The sequence below is a fragment of the Delphinus delphis genome, chromosome 8 (genome assembly GCF_949987515.2).
Source record: "Delphinus delphis chromosome 8, mDelDel1.2, whole genome shotgun sequence".
Taxonomy (NCBI): Eukaryota; Metazoa; Chordata; class Mammalia; order Artiodactyla; family Delphinidae; genus Delphinus; species Delphinus delphis.
Window position 1 is genome coordinate 26,130,415 of NC_082690.1, and position 16,939 is coordinate 26,147,353.

The 16,939-nt window shown below is 41.6% G+C and overlaps 1 protein-coding gene across 1 annotated transcript in view; it reads right to left on the reverse strand.

Annotated features, from left to right (window-relative positions):
• CUL5 (cullin 5) overlaps window positions 1–5,112 on the reverse strand; it is a 97,309-nt gene extending 92,197 nt beyond the window's left edge. Inside the window, exon 1 of the mRNA XM_060018013.1 lies at window positions 4,487–5,112. Coding sequence (XP_059873996.1) covers window positions 4,487–4,510 — 24 coding nt within the window. The 5' untranslated portion in view covers window positions 4,511–5,112. The remainder of the gene's footprint in view (window positions 1–4,486) is intronic.
• Window positions 5,113–16,939: the final 11,827 nt, after the last annotated feature.

The following is a 16,939-nucleotide window of genomic DNA, read 5'->3' on the forward strand; positions in this document are numbered from 1 at the left end:
TATTAGGGAGAAGACACAGCTAGAAAGATCTCAAAGAACTTGAACTATCAAAGGTATATGAGCAGGACTTCCCTGGTGGTGCAGTGGATAAGAATCCACTCCGAATGCAGGGGGCCCAGGTTCGATCCCTGGTCAGGGAACTAGATCCCACATGCATGCCACAACTAAGGAGCCCACGTGCTGCAACTAAAAAGCTGGCAAGCTGCAATTAAGGAGCCCTGGAGCCGCAACTAAGGAGCAAGCCTGCCTGCTGCAATTTAGACCCGGCGCAACCAAATAGATAAGTAGTTTTTTAAAAAATGAGCTGGAAAGTGATATGGTCAGCATTGTGTTTTGGTCTAGTCCTCAGATCAGAGTTAAGAGATAAAAATAGTGAAATCATGGGAGTTAAGACTGACCCAGAAAAAAAAAAGTACAAAGACAGAAAAAGGATGAAGATTAAATCCTGAGAAATAATTATACTGGGGAGGAGAGGTGAAAAACACATGAGATTTGAGAGATAGGAAACCAAGTAGAGAATGGCATAAAACCAAAAGGGAAGCATTAAGTAGCAAGCAAGCAACAATATCAGAATAGAGGATGAATGTATCCAGGGAGAATCTCCTTTGGCAATCAGGAGGTTGCTAGTGATCCTGAGACTGACAGTTTTAATATAATTGGGTGGGGGTACGGGGAGAGCCAAGTCATAATAAATTAAGGAAAAAGGTGAAGAATTATAAAAGAAGCAATTGGGGGCTGCTTTTCTAAGAACTATGACAGTGAATGGAAAGAGAGAAAAGGGCAGAGGTTTGAAGCCAAAGCAGAGTACAGGTTAAGTTTATATGAGGGGGATAGGTGAACTTTCTTGTCCTCATAGAAGTGAGAATAAAGGAGACTGAAACAAAATAACAGGAGACATGCTGCTAAGTCCTGGGGGGAAAAAGAAGGCTGAACAAGAACAAGTGGAAGCAGGCAATGTAACAGGTGCCTTGGAAAAGAGGAGAATATAGGGGAAACTAGAAAAGGTTGTGGTATTATTGACCAAGAAAGTTAAGGGCATTCAAACAGCTGGATAAAGTAATGTGCTAAGAATTAAACAGGGTTAGGTTTAACAAAATAAGATTTCAACAACAGCTATTTGGAATAGGATAATCACTTGGAAATGAAGAAAATGTGCACTGAAGGCCTAGGTGGTAACGGCAAAAGTAAAGGAACAAGGAGAATTATATGTTAAAACAGCAAACTTAAAGTAGTAATATTGAAAGGTTTGGGGAGATATAAACCCCCAAGCAACTGATAACTGTATATGTAAAATTGTACAACACAAATATTTGTATATCCAAAAGATTTCCAAAACCCAGCAATAGCCCACTTACGTTAGTAAATATAATTATTATTATAATCAAATTCCAATATGAAATAAGTAGGTGGTTTTTATCGCATTGTGTTCTGACTTTCAAGTTTCACAGCAAAGTTCTGAACCTTGTTATCTTTCATAAACTTATTAGCTATCCCTTCGAACTCTTCATCCACAAATTCAATAAACTTAACTCCAACCAGGTTACTGGTACACAGGAAGAGGACATATTTTTTCAGCAGGACACTAAAGGCCTCCCTTCAGGGTTGATGATTTATTACTCATCATTCTTCAGGTACAGCTGTTTACCTGATAATCAAATTCAAACTGTATTCTCATCTAGCCCACATCCCTCCATTTTGACCATAAGACATGATAATTCTGTCAAATATGCTCTGATGAAATCTAACCGCGCAATGTCTAAGGCATTTGTCTAATGAACTAACCTATTAATCCTGTCAAAAAAGGAAATGAGGCTAAGTTGGCCACTCCCCAGCCAGCTCTATCTCTATTCAAGGTACTACCAGACTTGAATTTATTTATTTATTTAAATTGAAGTACAGTTGATTTACAATGTGTTCATTTCTACTGTACAGCAGTGATTCACTTTTATATATATATATATATATATATACACACACACACACACACACAGACACATACACACACACACATTCTTTTTCATATTCTTTTCCATTATGGTTTATCATAGGATATTGAATAGTTTCCTGTGCTATATAGTAGCACCTTGCTGTTTATCCATTCTCTATATACTAGTTTGCATCTGCTAACCCCAAACTCCCACTCCATTCCTCTCACACACCCTCCTCCAGACTTGAATTTAAATGATCCTATGAATTCTGTTAGGATCTTACTGCATTTCTCCAAGAAGACAAACTTCCCCACTTTTTAATTAACTACTTCTAAATGTATAAACACAAGGCAATTCCCCTCCAGCCTCCCACCCCCGCAATGAGGAGAGAAAAAAGAAATACAAAAGGTTTTCTGGCCACCTTGAATACATAAACTTTTGGTGATACAGATAAAAGAATCAAATGTCTACTTATAATATCCATTTTATTATGTTAGTCGTACATATTTAAAATCACATACTATATAAAATATTTAGAAATTCTTTTTCCCCCTTTTTAACACTTCATTAAATAATTTTGCTGAAAATTTTCCAGTGTATCTTTGGCATCTCTTCATGTTCACTAAAGAGACTGAGTCTTTTACCAGTTTGTCAAAGCGTTATCACTTTCCTTTCATTTATAAAAGTTATTTGAGTTACAGAACTGCTTGAATTACGATCTTTTTAACCTAAGTCCTAAGTGCCGATTTCTAGACATTCAGGCAGTTTTTTCATTCTATAGGTAGGTGTGTGCTATAGATGTCGATTCACAATCTCTACTAGGTAACCACTTACTAGTATTGACTGAAGTAGCTTCAGACTTATATCTCCTCCAAACAATCCTTTGTAAGGCTTTGTATGGAGTAGAATAAAGTGACTCACTCTTTTCTGAGAGAGAAATCTGGGAGGAAAAAAGACCTTGCTTTATATCCAGGTAATCAACAAGTCAAAAATTCACAAAGAATAAGGAATTCAATTACTTCTTAAACACATTTCAATTAATAACATACACTACTGCTTATGTAAATACACAGATGCATTAACAGGAGTCTTTCTGAATTAACAAGTTAAAGTTTTCTTTCTGAATTAACACATTAGAGCTTTGCTATACTGTTATAAAAGAAGAGTAGAGAGTGGGTTACTCAATTCCCATGAATTTGTTTTCTTAGAGAAGCAGCAGAAATAGTAACTCTAGCAATTTATGTTTATTGGGTGCTAATTAAGTTCCAGTCACTGTTTTAAGATTTTACATATATTAACTCAATCTTCACAATGCTCCTATGAAATAGGTGCTATTGATAATGCCACTGTATTGATGAAGAAGCTCAGGCACGGAGAGGTTTAGAAACTTGCCCAAAGTCATACAGCTTCTAAGTGGCAGAAATTCAGTCAAGTTCTAGGTCCTTCCCCTTTTAAAAGATATATTGCCTCTTAAATTAGTAAAATTAGGTCTACATTTTAGGAGACAGTTCCATGTATTAAACAGTTAACAGTGTAGCTAACAGTGTAGTAGTCTAAAGAAGATATGAGTGAGGTTACAGTAAATTTTAATATATTTTCTGTTCTATTATTTTCTATTATCAATCCACACTGTCTGAAGGCCTAATGATGGGTTTGAGGGAGGAGTAGTTCATCCTTTGTGTTTGTGTTCCCTGAGCTAATCACTACCCCCATTTCAGTCAATACTTTTAAGGCAAAAGGTTCCTATTACAAAGACAGCATAGCAGAAACTAGTGCCATGTCTTCCTTCTTCTCCTCCAAACTTTTTAACTGATGGTAGAGAATCTGCCTCTCTGGGCCTACATCTCCCTTGCTATCCCAAATACATAAAACTAAATTTAACCGTTTTCTTTGATAAGGCAACTATCCTAACCCATAAAACGATGGTAGTGCTTCCACAGTAATCATCTGGTTGTGTGCTGTAATGGGGTTGAGGAACAGTTTCCTAAGGAAAAAAGGGTAAAATACGAACTTAAGAAAGGGAGGATAGGAGGGAAGGAGTAGCATGCAGATAAGGGAGGGAGTGAGGTGACAGGCACTGCTGTCTGACTTGTAGTTTCATGCAGGCAGAATGAGAACAGAAATTGAGGAGGTGGGGGTCCAGTCATTAAAACCTGTTATGGAACATTTTCTTGGATTTTCCTTCTTTGCGCCTTAGGCTCTCGCTTCAGAAGAAACTGAGACGCCAAGAATACTAACTGCCCTATCTTTCAGGACCCGGCACCACCCTTCTTCTGCGGACCCAGGCCAGAGCTGGTCCCTTGAAAGCACTGCTCCCCTCCAGCCCTCGGCAGGGCCTTTCACACACCGGTCAACCGGCAAGAGGGACAACCAGAGCCTCTCCACCCCAAGGCCGGAGACCCGCGTTCCGGTCCTCGGCGGCAGCCTCCCTGGCTTCCCTTCCGGTAGGCAACCCCTGAACACTCCCACATTTTGCCGCTGAACCTGGGCCGAGCCATTCCCTAAGAGCTGAAGCCAGCGCCCCCAGGGTAAAAACCAAGCAGGACTGAGGGTCTTACCTTTAACAGATTAGACGTCGCCATGTTCCTTCAACTTAGACTCTCGCGAGACGGCGCGAGATTTCGTGGCGCTCCTTGCCAGGCCACAACTGCAGGCCGGAGTTTCCACCTGGGCTGACGGGGCCACCAGCCCGCAATGGAGATGTGGGGGGAGCCGGGGCGGCGTGCCAACAGCGGTGACCTAGTCCCAGGCACCTGGAGCTTCCTCACTTTTCCCCCCTACATGGTCACCGGAGCCTCCCCAGACGAAAGAGCTCATGCAAACGCTCAGGAAGATAGCAACGGCGAATGGTGAGAAGGTAACGGGAGCCGACCTGAATTGGAAGAGGCAGCATCGACTTCGCGAGCCCCCCCACTCCTTCGGATTACCCTTTGTGGTTGCACCCGCAGAGGCCACCGGCAACGAACTTAGCCCGGCTTGGGCCCTGCAGCTCTGGTTCGGTGGCCGAGTCACGTGATGCGGCGGGCGGGGCCGCGCTAGGGAGCGAGCGTGGGAGCCTGAAAGCCTCGTGGGCCGGGAGGCTGCGGAGAGTGCGAAAGCACGCCCTCTGCTGGCGGGACTAGACGTATTCCCTCATCCCCCGCCTCGGGGGATTCCCGAATGAAATGCTTGTACTAGCTGTCTTCAAGAAGAAAGGGCACATAGAAGGCACCCACTAAATATTTGTTTGCATGAATGAATGAATGCATGCACGAAAGTGTTAACTATTAATATTTCTACTCAAGAGTGCCTGGCAGTGAAATAATCTATAAGAGGTTATTCAGGTAATGAATATAAATCTTGGATTACCTGAAGGCACATTATCCTAGAATATCCTAAGCCATAAACCCCTAAGCTTTATCCCTTCAGACCTCAAACCACTAGGAGAAGAAAGAGAATATACTCTATATATAGAATAGATATAGAATATATCTAGTATTATATAGATATAGAATATATCTAGTATAGATATACTATATAGTATATCTATATAGTATATCTATATAGATATAGATATAGAATAGATATAGATAGATATATCTATATAGATATAGAATATATCTAGTATTATACACGTTTCCAAACTGTGTTCATTGACACATAATATATTAGAAATAAGTAAGAGAAGTACAGAGATAAATAAGAGCTATAGGGTAAAATAAAGCAGGCAAAAGTAATGACGTTTGAAGTGTTTTTTTTTTTTTTTTTTTTTTTTTGGGCTGCATTGGGTCTTCGTTGCTGCGCGCGGTCTTTCTCTAGTTGCGGCGAGCAGGGACTACTTTTCATTGTGGTGCGCGGGTTTCTCATTGCAGTGGCTCCTCTTGTTGCAGAGCACGCGCTCTAGGCACGTGGGCTTCAGTAGTTGTGGCCCGAGGGCTCTAGAGCACAGGCTCAGTAGTTGTGGCACATGGGCTTAGTTGCTCCAAGGCATGTGGGATCTTCCCGGACCAGGGATCAAACCATGTCCGTTGCAATGGCAGGCGGATTCTTAACCACCGCACCACTAGGGAAGTCCCTAGTTTGCAGTTTTAAATAGAGGGATCCAAGTAGGTCTCACTGAGAAGATGGCATTTGAGCAAAAAGACTTGAAAGAGATAAGGGAGAAGACCAGGACATATGCAGGAGAAGAGCATTCCAAATAGGGGGAAACACAGGTGGCAAGTTGCCCAGAGTGTCAGAGGAACAGTAAGAAGTTTGGTATGTTCAGAGCAGAGAGTAAGAAGAGCATAAGGGCTTATAGGGCCTCGTGGACCACAGTAAAGACAGGCTTTTATTCTGAGTGAGATGGGCAATCATTGCAGGCTTCTCATTGCAGGCTTGTGAAGAGGGAGTGGTATGATCAAACTCCCATTCCAACATGATCATTCTGACTACTGTGTAGTGAATAGAAGGAGAAGGGTAATTTAGAAAACTTTTGTACTATCTCATTAAATCAGCACAATCATGCCACCTAGTTACCCCACATTTTACAGTGATTATATTAGAGAGTAATCTAGGCATGATTAAACAATGACTACGTGGTAGAACAAGGATTCAGAGCCACTAGGCCTGTAATGTCCTGCCAGATTGTCAACATAGGGATGACTCTTAGAGGTCATCTTTGTTCTACAGATGGGAAAATGGAGGCTTCTCTCTGGTCAAGGTCACAGCTGGGTCAGAGAAAAGGCCTAGTCCGGAATAAACTTTATATAATTATGGTTCCCTTTTCCAGTGAAACTGGGTTGTCTTCAACCCTAGTCCAACTCTACTGCTTAATTTAAAGTGTAAGTTGATTGAATTATAACCAACTTTATGTACCATAAAAAAAAAGTTAGGTGACAAACTGTGCTATAACAATTGAATTAATTCATAAATTAATGACCCTGCTTAAAGAATCCAATTAAGTATTTAATACTTGTTTGAGTACCTATTATGTACTAGGCACTGGAAATATAGGATTAAATGAGACAGACAAGACCTCTGCCCTCTTGGAGTTTATAGTCTAATAAGGGAGCTAGATATTAAGCATAGTTATACAAACCAAATGTTGCTTAGTTGGAGTTGTGGTAAATACTGCAAGGGTAAAATACAATGTGCAGTTCAGAGCATATGGTTTGGAGGGGGCTACTATCCTATGACAGTACTATTCCTATGATCACGCTCTGAACTTATGACTACTTTTGAAAACAGTTTCAAATATCCCACTGTCTAACAAGACATTTCTTTCTCCCAATTCGCTTGTTCTTGAAACACCACAGCTACAAAAGTCTAATCTCAAATGAGTTCTTCTTTCCATTTACCCCACCACTTCCTTGTTACCTATCATCCCCTCCTGTCTTCACTTTCTTCCTCATCCAGTTTAGACTCTATAAACCATCATTATTAAAATGTTTAAATATTTTAAATGCTTAAATATTTAATTTATTTAAAGATAGAGAACAGAAGCACATAATATAAAATTCAGAAGGTGCTAAAAGGAATACAGTTAAAAGTAAGCCTCCTTCCTCTTCCTGGGGTAATTTAATGTTCTGTGTTGTGGTAGGTATTTGGGTTACTCAAGTGTATGCGTTTGTCAGAACTCAGCCAGTGTACCCTTAAGATTTTTGCATCTCATTCAAAAGAAAAAAGAGTAAACAAAATTTGAGTTTAGTTAATGATATTCATGCTGAAGAATTTAGGGATAACTTATGTTTACTATTTGCTTTGAAATGTATCCAAAAAAGATGGATTTTTTAAAATATTTAATTATTTTATTTATTTGGCTGAGCCGGGTCTTAGTTGCAGCACGCAGGATCTTTAGTTGTGGCACGCGGGCTAGAGCTTTAGTTGTGGCACGCAGGATCTTTAGATGCGGCATGCAGGCTAGTTCCCTGACCAGGGATTGAACCTGAGCCCCCTGCATTGGGAGTGCGGAGTCTTAACGGCTGGACCACCTGGGAGGTCCTAATAAGATGGATTGATGGTTGCATAGAAAGGGGACAAAGCAAGTGTAGCAAAAATGTTAATGACAGAATCTGGGGGTGGGTTTACTAGTGTTCTCTATGTAAAATCTTTCAGCTTGTCTATATGTTTGAAATTTTTCATAATGAAGTGTTGTAGGAAATTTATTTTAATAGGCCCCCTTCCTCCACAGTCCCTCAGGCATCCATTCTCCCTTACTCAGAGACAACCACAATTATAATAAATTTCTTGTGAATTAAAACATTAAAAAAAAAACAGGGCTTCCCTGGTGGCGCAGTGGTTGAGAGTCCGCCTGCCGATGCAGGGGACACGGGTTCGTGCCCCGGTCTGGGAAGATCCCACATGCCGCGGAGCGGCTGGGCCCGTGAGCCATGGCTGCTGAGCCTGCGCGTCCGGAGCCTGTGCTCCGCAACGGGAGAGACCATAGCAGTGAGAGGCCCGCGTACCGGTAAAACAAACAAAAAAACATACTCTTTAACATCTTTTTTTCCCCACTCAGCTGTAATGATATAAATCTCTGAAAAATATGTTTGTGCTTATTTTTTCACACTTCATTATAGAAATCCAAACAAGACTAGCAGACCATAAAGCACCTGTTGCTTCCAGGATGTTTGGGATTGTTACTTCCAAAATAGGCTCTTGAAGTCCATTTTTGACACAATAGCTATAAAGTCAAAGCTTTTCATTTGTAAGAAGCAAAAAACAAAGCTTTGTGCATATAAAGGTAGTATGTAAAGTTTAATCAATAAACAAAGAACTGGTGGAAAACTAGATGGGGCATCAAGGGTTTTCAAGATTTTGGAGTGGGAGAGGGAGGAAGATGGCTAGTGGGGCTTCCTAGACCTTTGGGTACTACATGGAGAAAAAGAAGAGTTCACCTCGAAAGACTGTACCATTGCCTGGCACCAGGAAGACCCACAAATCCAGCCCTAAACCCAACCCTAAGCCTAACTGTAACTGGAATTGAACTGTATCCCTATATCAATTTCTATCCTTATTCCTAATCCAGAAGATCCTACTTTGCTGTGACAGAGGATGCCACACCTTGCCAGTGATGACAGGTGTATTACTTGCCTTTCTTGGGAGAGGGTATCTTAGAGGCAGCTGCCTTCTCCATATTGCATAAAAGCAATCACCTTAAGTCTGCTCAGCCCATGGGACTATATTTGGATGACTTCCTCTTCCATGGCCCCAAACACTCCTAAGCTCCACTTCCATCTCCAGAAAGTGGGACCCTGGACAAGATGGGTGACTGGGGGATGGGGAGATAAGGAAGTGAAATCCCCACTAGCAACTTATGAAACTGAAGAAAACCATCCTAAGCTTTCCACCCATAGGACAAGGTCAGGATATACACATTATGTAATCACTTTCTTGAAAATATCTACAACAACCTAGCCCCTTTTCCTCTGTTGTACATTAAGTAATAAAATCACAACCTTTAATAAACCCTCTCAGTCTTCTTCATGCCTACACCCAAGTAGCTGAACACTGCTGGACAAAAGCCCAAAACCAGGTTGAGTGGTTTCTCTTTAAACTCAAACTCAGACCTCAAATGGGAACTTAACACTACCCAACAATCCTGTCCTATTTTTCTCTGTTGGGCTTGCTCTTCCATTGCATTCCCTTGTACACTTGTTTCATTTCATAACCTCTTACTCCCCTTCCTCCTCCATAGTGGATTACCTCCATCCATACTTCATTGCAAAAATAAATGGCATCTTTCCTTTCTTCTCCCATGAAATCTTCAGACTTCTGTCCTTCCATCTTTTAATCCCTTTCTCTTACTGTATTATTGGCCAGGCCCCTCCTCTAGCCCAGTACTTCTACTTATATTCTGGATCCCATCTCAAGAACTAGCCATCACCCACCTCTTTTGTATCATCAGTTTTTTTACCCTCTCTCCTATTTTATTCCCATCAGCATAAAAAACATGTTCAGAAGCATCTTTCATCTTAAAAGAAAAGAATCCTTCCTTTAATTTCCTCATCAGTTTTAATGGTCACTGCCCTGATTTTAATTCTCCACATCTTTCAGTGCACTTCTCCACTTTCCCTTTCCTGAAAGGCTCTCCTCTCTTGGCCTCCATGACACCGAACTCTCCTGTTTCCCACATCATGGTTATATCTCTCTCATATTGTGCCCTTCTCCTCTACTTAACGTTTATGGTTATAGTTCCTTGGAGCTCTATCTTAGACCCTCTTTTCTCTATATACAATTTCTCCTTTAGTGATCATACCAAGTCCCATAGTGTTAAATATCACCTATAATGTTGAGAACTTTCAAATATATATTTCCAGCCTTGGACCTCTCTCCCAGATTCCTGACTCATATATCCAACTACCTGCTTGCCATCTCTATTTGGGATCTCACAAATATCTCAAGTATAACATACTGACAGTGTTGACTTTACATGAGCCCTGTGCTCCTAGAAAACAGTGACAGGTAATCCCCCTTACCAAACTTTGTTTTCCAGAAACAGCTTACTACAAAGAAAGACCCTTCTCCATATGACTTAGATTGTCCATTCTTTCTCATGACTCCCTGAAGAGTCACTCACAAGTGACTCTATCATTTACCTGTGATAAGGCCAGACACAGACCCTCCAAATTCACATTCTTGGTCTCATAAATGATTAGCTGAACTAATCTTTAGACATAGAGATTCCCTGATTATAAAAACAACCCCAACAGTAAAACTGTTACATAACCAAACTTGGGTCTGCTCACCTGCAGCAGTAAAACCAATCTACTAGGTTGTGATGAAGAAATCACAGCATTTATTTCAGGGCACCAAGCAAGGAGTTAGGGACAGCTAGTGCTCAAAAAGCCCGAACTCCTGGATGAGTTTCAGCAAAGCATTTTAAAGGCAAGGTGAGGGAGGGGTGTCCCAGGGTAAGTGATCAGCTCAGGCACAATTCTCTGATTGGTTGATGGTAACAGGGTGGTGTCACAAGGGTTAATATTATCGATCGGTAGCCGGCAGTAGGCCTGGGGGCTACATGCTCATGTCATCAAGTAGTTAACTTTTTCCATTTGGTGAGGGTTTTAGCATCTGTAAAACAACTCTGGAAATGTACATCAGATACTATTATCTAGACACTTCAGAGAAGAGCTAAAGCAGAGGATATGGGGGAGGGATCTGTTCTGGGAAGGCCTCATAGGGTTCTGTTCAGTTACAAAATCACCCTGTAACAGGGAAGAGCCAATTTTGACTCCATGTTGGATCTGTTCTTTGACTTTAACCTTTGCTTTTAGTTGCTTTTGTTATTATAATCATACATAATGGCCTGCCTCAGGGAACCCTGCCCCTCTGCTTGAATGTTAAACTGAAGTGCCTTTGTTCAGGGAAGTATCCTGACCCTGTCCACCTGTGGATGGCTGCAAGAAAGAAGAAATTAACACATCCCCTCCCGGAGGCTGTCCATTCTAAGAGATATTTGCAAGAGTTATGGCCTTTTTACTTTAGTTCCCCACCTCCTCCCCCTCTCTGTTCTATAAAAGAAACTGGCATCCAAGCCCCAATAAGATGGTTTTTTAGAGACATTACTCTGCCATCTTCTCGGTCTTCCAACTTTCTGAATAAAATCTTATTCTTTGCCTCAACACCTCGTCTCCTGATTTATTGGCCTGTCGTGCTGCAAGCAGAGCAAGCTTGGACTCAGTAACATTTTTACCTTCGACAATATGCAAAACATAACTTCCGATCTTCTCTCTCCTTTAACAGCCATTTCCATGCCTTTTGCTCGTCCAAAAGAGTTTCTCTCTCACCTCCCCAAGGCGTCCTCATCTCAGTTTAAACAACCACCCTCCACCAAGTTGTTCAGGCCCAAAACCTTGGCATCATCATTCCTCCTTTTCCCTATCCCCTACAACCAATGCATCAGCAAATCCTCTTGATTCTGTTTCCAAAACATAATTTGAATCTGTCCATTTTCACTCTATAACCACTGCCATCACCTTATTACAAGCCAGGATAACTTAAACAGATCCCTAAATACGCTTCTCTAATTCATTCTCTATGTAGTAGATGTGGATCGGAGCAGAGGGAAGAATTAGTGACCATCTGATATGTTGTAAGGCTACCAAATTATACTTAATTTGGGGTACTAAAAGATTATTCTTTCCAATAATTACTTTATTATTTTAAAATAAAATTCTATATATTCCTTGTGAGAAAAATGTTTATCTCCATTATCCTGCCTCCTTTGTAAATCGTATGAATCAGTTAGCACTTTGCTAATTTCCTTTTTTTTTTTAATCATTATTGAATCTCATTTTTATTCAGCAGAGAAAAGAAGTTCACAAATATCTTTTTGGGGTGTCTAAAGTACTGGACAATCCTTTCGATCAGTGAGGAGTTAGTTTTAAGTTTCAGAGAAAGGATAATTCACAACATTGTTGAAATTTTTTTTCTTCCAGTTTTATTGAGATATAATTGACATACAGCATTGTATAAGTTTAAGGTGTACAGCATAATGATTTGACTTACATACACCATGAAATGATTATCACAGTAAGTTTAGTGAACATCCATCATCTCACATAGATACAAAATTAAAGAAATAGAAAACAAATGTTTTTCTTGTGATGAGAACTCAGGATTTACTCTCAACACCTTTCATATACAACATACAGCAGGGTTAATTATATTTATCATGTTGTACTTTACATCCCTAGAACTTATTCATCTATTAACTGGAAGTTTGTGCCTTTCGATCACCTTCATCCAATTCCCACTACCCTAACACCTTGCCTCTGGTAAACACAAATCTGATATATTTTTCTTATTTATTTATCTATTTTTGGCTGCATTGGGTCTTCATTGCTGCATAGCTTGCAGTGAACGGGGGCTGCTCTTCAGTGTGGTACGCGGGCTTCTCACTGCAGTGGCTTCTCTTGTTGTGGAACATGGGCTCTAGGCGTGCGGGCTTCAGTAGTTGTGGCATGTGGGCTCAGTAGTTGTGGCTCGTGGGCTCAGTAGTTGTGGCACACATCACCAGGGAAGTCCCTGGTATATTTTTATATGAGTTATGTTAGTCCCTATTGCACAATTTGGTATTTCTATACATTTTTAAACGATCCCCTCAATAAGTTTATATGTCCCAATAAGAAGATATTACATAGTTATTTACTATATCCCCCACACTGTACATAGCAATATGTGATTATTTTAAGTTGCTTCTCTCTTAAGTTCAGATGCATTTTAACAATATTGCATTTTTCACTCCCCACTCCACCCTGCCCACCATTTATTGTTTTTGACATCATATTTTACATCTTTTGGTTTTGTGTATCCCTTAACTACTTATTGTAGGTATAGATAATTTTACTACTTTGGTCTTTTAATCTTCCCACTAGCTTTATACACGGCTGATGTACTACCTTTACTATATATTTGCCTTTACCAATGAGACTTTTCCTTTTATAATTTTTATACTTTTTTTTTTTTTTTTGGCCATATCACACCGCATGTGGGATCTTAGTTCCCCGACCAGGGATCAAACCTGAGTCTCCTGCATTGGAAACGCAGAGTCCTAACCATTGGACTGCCAGGGAAGCCCATCCTTTTGTAATTTTTGGCTGCATTGTGTCTTCATTGCTACACACGGGCTTTCTCTAGTTGTGGCGAGCACGGGCTACTCTTTGTTGCGGTGTGCAGGCTTCTAATTGTGATGCCTTCTCTTGTTGCAGAGCAAGGGCTCTGGGCATGTGGGCTTCAGTAGTTGTGGCACGCAGGCTCAGTAGCTGTGGCTCATGGGCTCTAGAGTGCAGGCTCAGTAGTTGTGGCACGCTTAGTTGCATGTGAGATCTTCCTGGACCAGGGCTCAAACCTGTGTCCCCTGCATTGGTAGGTGGATTCTTAACCACTGCAACACCAGGGAAGTCCCTTTTCATAATTTTTATGTTTCTATTTGTAGCCTTTTCTTTTTTGCTGAGAGAACTCTAGCATTTCGTTTGAAGCTGGTTTGATGGTGCTGAACACTTTTAGCTTTTGCTTGTCTGTAAAACTTTTGATCTCTCTGTCAAATCTGAATGAAAGCATTGCCAGGTAGAGTATTCTTGGTTGTAGGTTTTTCCCTTTCATCACTTTAAGTATATTGTGCCACTCCGTTATGGCCTGCAGAGTTTCTGCTGAAAAGAGAGCTGATAGCCTTATGGGAGTTCCCTTGAAGGTAACTTGTTGCTTTTCCCTTGCTGCTTTTAATATTCTCTTTACCTTTAATTTTTGCCACTTTAATTACAATGTGTCTTGTGGTCCTCTTTTGGTTGATCCTGTTTGAAACTCTTTATGCTACCTGGACCTGGATATCTGTTTCCTTCCCCAGGTTAGGGAAGATTTTAGCTCTGAAATCTTCAAATATGCTCTCTGTCCCTGTTCTCTCTTTCTTTTCTCCTTCTAGGACCCCTATAATGTGAATGTAAGTACACTTGATGTTCTCTCAGAGGTCTTTTAAACTGTCCTCATTTCTTTTTTATTCTTTTGTCTGTTCAGCATCAGTGATTTCCACTACCTCTGTCTTCAGCTCACTGATCCGTTCCTCTGTGTTATTTAATCTACTGGCTGCTACAGCCAGCTATATGATTTTTTTTTGAATTTTATTTAATTTACTTTTTTATACAGCAGGTTCTTATTAGTTATCTCTTTTATACATATTAGTGTATATATGTCAATCCCAATCTCCCAGTTCATCCCACCACCACCACCCCCCTGCCACTTCCCCCCTTAGTGTCATACGTTTGTTCTCTACATCTGTATCTCTATTTCCGCCCTGCAAACTGGTTCATTAGTACCATTTTTCTAGGTCCCACACATATGCATTAATATACAATATTTGTTTTTCTCTTTCTGACTTACTTCACTCTGTATGACAGTCTCTAGATGCATCCACGTCTCTACAAATGACCCAATTTCATTCCTTTTTATGGCTGAGAGATATTCCATTGTATATATGTACCACATCTTTATCCATTTGTCTGTCAATGGGCATTTAGGTTGCTTCCATGACCTGGCTATTGTAAATAGTGCTGCAATGAACATTGGGGTGCATGTGTCTTTTTGAATTATGGTTTTCTCAGGGTATATGCCCAGTAGTGGGATTGCTGGACCATATAGTAATTCTATTTTTAATTTTTTAAGGAACCTCCATACTGTTCTCCATAGTGGCTGTATCAATTTTCATTCCCACCAACAGTGCAAGAGGGTTCCCTTTTCTCCACACCCTCTCCAGCATTTGTTGTTTGTAGATTTTCTGATGATGCCCATTCTAACCGGTGTGAGGTGATACCTCATTGTAGTTTTGATTTGCATTTCTCTAATAATTAGTGATGTTGAGCAGCTTTTCATGTGCATCTTGGCCATCTGTATGTCTTCACTTGTATGATTTTTAAAAATTGAATGAGGACTTACCTGGTGGCACAGTGGTTAAGAATCCACCTGCCAACGCAGGGGACATGGGTACAATCCCTGGTCTGGGAAGATCCCACATACTGGGGAGCAACTAAGCCCGTGCACCACAACTACTGAGCCTGCACTCTACAGCCCGCGAGCCACAACTACTGAGCCGAGTGCCACAGCTACTGAAACCCATGTGCCTAGAGCCTGTGCTCTGCAACAAGAGAAGCCACTGCAATGAGAAGCCCACGCACTGCAACGAAGAGTAGCCCCTGCTCACCGCAAGTAGAGAAAGCCCATGTGCAGCAACGAAGACCCAATGTGGCCAAAAATAAATAAATAAATTTATAAATAAAAATAAAAATTGAATGAAAAACATTAAAATACTTTCAAAGTTGGGAAAATATTCAAAATATAGTGTAAAGGAATAAAAACTACTGAAGATTAAAAAACAAACAAACAAACAAAACTTCTAACTTCTCATTCTGTTCATCCATTCCTCTCCTGAGTTACAATCATTTCCTTGAACTCTCTATAGGGTAGGTTGCCTATCTCTACTTCACAATTCTTCTGGGCTTTTTTCCTGTTTCTTTGTTTGGAAGATATTCCTCTGTTGCCTCAATTTGCCTATTTGTTGGGTTTTGTTTGTTTGTTTGTTTGTTTTTGCAGTACTTGAGCCTCTCACTGTTGTGGCCTTTCCCGTTGTGGAGCACAGGCTCCGACGTGCAGGCTCAGCGGCCATGGCTCATGGGCCCAGCCACTCCGCGGCATGTGGGATCTTCCCGGACCGGGGCACGAACCCATGTCCCCTGCATCGGCAGGCGGACTCTCAACCACTGTGCCACCAGGGAAGCCCCCTATTCGTTGTTTTTATTTCTAGTAGGTTGGTTACATTTCCCTACCTTAGAGAAGTGGCCTTTGAGTCCTTGGAGATGTCCTATGGTTCCAGCAATGCACTCTCTCTGGTTACCAGAGCTATATACTATAGGGTTGCCTCATATTTGGGCTCCATGGGTCCTTCTGTTGTGGTGGGCTGGCTACTGTGGGAAGTCTGGTAATTATGGCTGGCCCTGATCCAGTTGGTTGCCAGGTCCTGCTTTGTACAGAGCCTGCTGGTCACTGGTTGGAGGGCCCGAGTCACAAGGCTGCTGGCTAAGGGGACTTGAGGGGCCCAAGGGCTAGAGCTGGCCCAGTGGTGTGCAGAGCTGGTTTCTGGAGTGGGCGGTAGTTGGGTAGGGGTCCAGAATCTAGTGTCGGCCTGCTGATAAATGTGGCAAGTTCCTGACTGGCTGCAGGGTCCAAGGTGCCCCAAAGCTGGTTCTTGGCAGGTTTTGGTGAGTGTGGCTGCATCCTGGGGCAGCTGGCTGAGGGGGCCAAAGTATGTTAGAGCTGCTACTGGCCTGCTGGTAGGTGGAGCCAGGTTCCCGGGTATCTGGCTGCAGGGCCTTGGGAGTCCTGGACCTGGTGGTGGCCTGCTGGTGGGCAAGGCTGGACCCCAAGTGATTCTGGGACTGTTGTCTGCCCACTGATGAGTGAGGTCAAGTCCTGGGGCTATTGCTGGTCTACTGGTGGGTGGAGCTGGGACCTGAGGTCTCTGGCTGTAGGACCCTGGCATCCTGGATTTGGTGTTTTGGTAG